We start from the raw sequence: 6,000 nt of genomic DNA, 5'->3' as shown, positions 1-6,000 counted from the left end.
GCATGGTAGATTGCACTGGCTCTCCAGTGAAGTCTGTCACCCTGCAGTGCTGTTCAAGGGGCTGGCAATGGCATGCTCTACTTAGCATTTAGCCTTTGAGAAAGTTCTACACATCAGTCCCAAGAGTCCAGTTTCCATCTAGAATACTTATTGTACTATACACCCACCCACCCACCCACCCACCTAGCTTTCTTAAGATGAATGCACTCGAAGTCGCTCTGGATAAAAACATCTGCTAAATTACTAAAATGTAAATGTAAAAGTATGCAAGGATATTAGTGTACAGAGGATCAGTCAAAGGGGAACTTAATAATCAGTAAGGGTTTATGGTTGTTCGACCCTTTACAGAAAATGTACTGGTGTTCTGATTGGAGATCCATGGATACAAGAGATATTCAGTTCTAGAATGCATCTGTATCACATGTGAGTTAAAGACTCTCCCTTTGGTTCAACTCTCTCAAATTTGACAAATCAAAATATGAATATGATTCAGGCAAAATTATTACATCCCATTTAGTTTCGGGTCAATCATCTACCATCGAACTTGTCACAAAAAAAATCAAAAATTATAAGTTGCTATTCGATTCAGTCAGTTCCTATTGGTCTAATCTCTTTATTTTAATTAGGGCCTACAATATTAATGATTAAATTAAAGTACATTTCACTCATATGAATTGACTCAATTATTGCTGATCGTGGAAGCTGCCATTCTGTTTTCATACCTAACGGATGTATTTTTCATCTGTAGGTCTTCAAGACCTTGGACAGCGCTTTAGCATTGCTGACTGGTAGTTGTAGTTTTGAATGTTTTGCACCAACGAGAAATAGTGAGAGAGGGAATGCCTCAGCCATAAACACATCAATACCCATAAACCTGTGCAGATAGCCGCTCAACGTCGGTGGCAGTGCAGGGGTGGCTTGCAGGGTGTTGTGGTTACTAGCTCTTCGAAACCAGAGAGAGGCTATTCTAAAAAAGATTACGTTTAAGTACTTGATGGGGAAAGTCTCCATTACGTTACTACATTAATATTAATATGCAATGAATAACACAGTGCTAGACCTCCGCTCAGCTTTCCACCCCGGTTTATCAAAGGCATCGCCTGCCATTCGCCCATATGAGTAGGCTTCTTTCGCTCGGTGCCCGGAATCCTTACTTTCATCCATCCATGTGAGATGCGGGAGATACCGTGGAGTCGCGCGGTGAGCGGCTGTGTTTGGAAGCCCATAGATTGTTTGCCTCTGCACGGAAGTTAGCAGAGAATTTTCATTTTGGGGCGTCTTCAAACTGACAGCGGCGAACCAGCTGTGGCTGTCAAAACAGGTTGTACTCTTGTCAGAGTGATTTGCCGTGAAAATCCGTAATTCCTCACAATTGTTCGATTCTCGGATTTACTCCAACCAGATTTGTGAATGGAAGAGACATTGCATGTTCGGCCTATTTTCTACATGTTTGTTTGCTTTGAAATGTTTATTTGTTAGTTATTGTCTTGAGAAATATATAAAACCGTAGTAACTATGGCTGATGTTACGGTTAAGGATTAGTGTGCGGATTATATTTCAGCAGCAGCCGAATCCTCCAGCAGTTGTGTTCATTTGCTGTTTGTTTATTTGGCCAGTTCCTCTGTTTTCGTTGTCATTTGAAAAGGAACCAATTTTAAATGGATAAAAAAGCAATGTAATGTTATTTAGTGGAGTAAATTAACTTTTGTAAGACATGGTAAAAGATAAAAAAATATTTGTATGAGGAAAATAATGAATTAATCCACAATCTAAATTAGAGTAGGCTAACATAGTAACAATTCAGGCAACACCGTGTCTAAAGGCAAAAATGATGAATGGTCCTGAGGTGTATCTGTCATTGCTGGTGTTTCCTCAAAACGCAATGTGCACATCTGCTGTAGGATGCGGGAATGAAGCTGTTTATGATAGGCTACATATAGGAACATGTAATCTGTTAGGATTTTTCTAATTTAATCAGTGAGGGACTCATAAGGTTTGCACGTGCATGTCAGTGATCCGTGGTTGTGGTGCAGCCTACTGTAGGGTGGAATAATTCACTAAACAAACAAGCTGTCAGATATCATGGCGGATCGGACTGCTCCGCAATGCCAACTGAGATTAGAATGGATCTACGGGTACAGGGGGCATCAATGCCGAAACAACCTGTACTACACCGCCGGCAAAGAAGTGGTCTATTTCGTGGCTGGCGTCGGCGTGGTTTACAATACCAGAGAACACACTCAGAAGTTTTACCTGGGCCACAACGATGACATTATAAGGTGAGTGTTACTACACACAGTAGCCTTCAAAACAACACCACGAATTCTGTGCGTAAAGTGCGAACAAAATTCGCACAATTTAAAAATTTATAATTTCGTAGAATATCTAATAACATTGTCCTTTCATTAGCATCTCGTCAAAATCACACATTTTATTTAATCTAAAATAATCTCAATGAATCCCTTAATTAAAGCAGTAAATTGATGCATGGCTTCACTCCAGTGTTGCTGTCCCTTGTGAGCCTTCACTGTGCAGATGTAATGTGTATCCTGTCCAGAGAGGCTATGTGTACTAGTGAGGGAGTCTTGCAATAATTCTATTCACAGAGGTCATTGGGCTACTATTTGTACTATGACTTTCCTTATATCTCTCACGACTGTCTGCATCACGACTGTCTGCATCACGACTGTCTACATCACGACTGTCTGCATCACGACTGTCTGCATCACGACTGACTGCATCACGACTGTCTACATCACGACTGTCTACATCACGACTGTCTGCATCACGACTGTCTGCATCACGACTGTCTGCATCACGACTGTCTGCATCACGACTGTCTGCATCACGACTGTCTGCATCACGACTGACTGCATCACGACTGTCTGCATCACGACTGACTGCACCACGACTGTCTACATCACGACTGTCTACATCACGACTGTCTGCATCGAGACTGTCTGCATCACGTCTGTCTACTTCACGACTGACTGCATCACGACTGACTGCATCACGACAGTCTACATCACGACTGACTGCATCACGACTGACTGCATCACGACTGACTGCATCACGACTGACTGCATCACGACTGTCTACATCACGACTGACTGCATCACGACTGACTGCATCCCGACTGTCTACATCACGACTGTCTACATCACGACTGACTGCACCACGACTGACTGCACCACGACTGACTGCGTCACGACTGACTGCGTCACGACTGACTGCACCACGACTGACTGCACCACGACTGACTGTACCACGACTGACTGCACCACGACTGACTGCACCGAGACAGTCTGCATCGAGACAGTCTGCATCGAGACTGTCTGCATCACGACTGACTGCATCACGACTGACTGCATCACGACTGTCTGCATCACGACTGTCTACTTCACGACTGACTGCATCACGAATGACTGCATCACGACAGTCTACATCACGACTGACTGCATCACGACTGACTGCATCACGACTGACTGCATCACGACAGTCTACTTCACGACTGACTGCATCACGACTGACTGCATCACGACTGTCTGCATCACGACTGTCTGCATCACCACTGTCTGCATCACGACTGTCTACATCACGGCTGACTGCATCACGGCTGTCTACATCACGACTGTCTGCATCACGACTGACTGCATCACGACTGACTACATCACGACTGACTGCATCACGACAGTCTACTTCACGACTGACTGCACCACGACTGTCTACATCACGACTGACTGCACCACGACTGTCTACATCACGACTGTCTACATCACGACTGTCTGCATCGAGACTGTCTGCATCATGACTGTCTGCATCACGACTGTCTGCATCACGACTGTCTGCATCACGACTGTCTGCATCACGACTGTCTACTTCACGACTGACTGCATCACGACTGACTGCATCACGACAGTCTACATCACGACTGACTGCATCATGACTGTCTACATCACGACTGACTGCATCACGACTGACTGCATCACGACAGTCTACATCACGACTGACTGCATCACGACTGACTGCATCACGACTGTCTGCATCACGACTGTCTACTTCACGACTGACTGCATCACGACTGACTGCATCACGGCTGTCTACTTCACGACAGTCTACTTCACGACTGACTGCATCACGACTGTCTGCATCACGACTGTCTGCATCACGACTGACTGCATCACGACAGTCTACTTCACGACTGTCTACATCACGACTGACTGCATCACGACTGTCTACATCGCGACTGTCTGCATCGCGACTGTCTGCATCGCGACTGTCTACATCGCGACTGTCTGCATCGCGACTGTCTGCATCGCGACTGTCTGCATCGCGACTGTCTGCATCACGACTGTCTGCATCACGACTGTCTACTTATGTCAAAACAGCTATTTCAGCACCACCGTTTATTGGACAGCTCCTTGCTTTTTCGAGTCAATCATGCTGATTTGAAAGCACTGAGACGGTCCACAGCTCCTCACTCCAAGGTATTCAAGAGCCAAAAAGCCCCTTTAAAGCTCTTGTATCCCTTGCATACCTGCAAGTATGGTAGCAGTGCCCCCTGTAAAGCACATCCTGGAGAGGGGTTGAGGCTGGGGGATGTGTGAAGTGTTAATTTCTTAGTTCTGTATGCAACTAGAGTATTTTTAAGAGACCATGAGCTGACGGCGCAGATGGGGAGCTGGTTGCTATTGAGCACAATGCTGTTTGGATTGAGCCCAGTGCTGTTTGCATTGAGCCCAGTACTGTTTAGATTGAGCCCAGTGCTGTTTGGATTGAGCCCAGTGCTGTTTGGATTGAGCCCAGTGCTGTTTGGATTGAGCCCAGTGCTGTTTGCATTGAGCCCAGTGCTGTTTAGATTGAGCCCAGTGCTGTTTAGATTGAGCCCAGTGCTGTTTGGATTGAGCCCAGTGTTGTTTGGACTGAGCCCAGTGCCGTTTTGATTTAGCCCAATGCTGTTTGGATCGAGCCCAGTGCTGTTTGGATTGAGCCCAGTACTGTTTGAGAATGCTTTGTGACTAGGTTCCTGATCTTTGTTGTGGTTCAGTGATAGCAAGCCAAGCTGGTGCAAGCAAACCACGGTAACAACCCAAACACAAACGCACTCATGATAAGCCGTGATCTGTAGTTTGTCCTCAGAATTGCTAGAAACTACAAGGCTCTCTGCAAAGCCACTGTTTATTTCTAGTCAATGCAAAGTCTCCCTCAAGTCACACAGAACACAATCAAACTTGGTGCGGCCTACAGTGCTGGTCAGATTGTGTCACCAATCCATCCCCATATACTTTTGTTGAAAGGCTTTTAAATAGTGCACTGTTATTTCTCTCCACTCTGTCAGGGAATCATTCTGCGGCAGACACTTTTATCACAGTGGTCGTATTGATGGATTAGGTCTGTAATTGTGGCAGTCATATTGATGGATTAAATCCATGTTGGACCTATAATTTCTGGAAAGGGCCTTTTCAGTGGACACTCGCTGCTGTTGAACGAATATTACATGTCTCCAAGGCCAGGACTGAACACAAAAAAGACTACCATTAAACATGTGGTTTTTAACACAATTAGACCCACTCCCCTTCAGAAAGCGTATACATGTAGATCTAGACAAAGTGGATTTGTTTAGAGTGATGCACTTTTATTGAATAGTTGTTCATCACACATTCTCTTGGCCTACATGTAAGTCAATATTGAAGGATTAGCCTTGTAAATGCTTGCAGAAGCCTTGTGTAGCTGGAGCACTGGACCCAGACGGTCTGGGAAACCATGGAAACAGGCTGAACCTGAATTTGGAGAGACCCAATAGCCAACGGCCAGTATAATACCCAGTATAATTAAGCAATAATGTACGAGGGGGTGTGGCATATGGCCAATAAACCATGGCTAAGGGTATGGTACTCAATATGAAGTAGATTTTTTTTATTTATTTTTTTACATTTCCCTTTAAATGAGACCTACTTTGTGCCACTGCTCCAGGAAGGCTGAAGGTGTTTACACAGTCAA

General features: G+C 44.9%; 1 protein-coding gene across 2 annotated transcripts in view; it reads left to right on the top strand.

Annotated features, from left to right (window-relative positions):
• The first annotated feature begins 900 nt into the window (after window positions 1–900).
• The window catches only part of LOC106577113 (echinoderm microtubule-associated protein-like 6), a 158,527-nt gene continuing 153,427 nt past the window's right edge, over window positions 901–6,000 (top strand). For both annotated transcript variants that reach the window (XM_014154859.3, XM_082964859.1), the window contains exon 1: window positions 901–2,279. In XM_014154859.3, coding sequence (XP_014010334.1) covers window positions 2,083–2,279 — 197 coding nt within the window. In that variant the 5' untranslated portion in view covers window positions 901–2,082. The remainder of the gene's footprint in view (window positions 2,280–6,000) is intronic.

Source organism: Salmo salar, chromosome 18, assembly GCF_965601325.2.
Source record: "Salmo salar chromosome 18, fSalSal1, whole genome shotgun sequence".
Taxonomy (NCBI): domain Eukaryota; kingdom Metazoa; phylum Chordata; class Actinopteri; order Salmoniformes; family Salmonidae; genus Salmo; species Salmo salar.
This window is presented reverse-complemented; position numbering and strand designations above follow the sequence as displayed.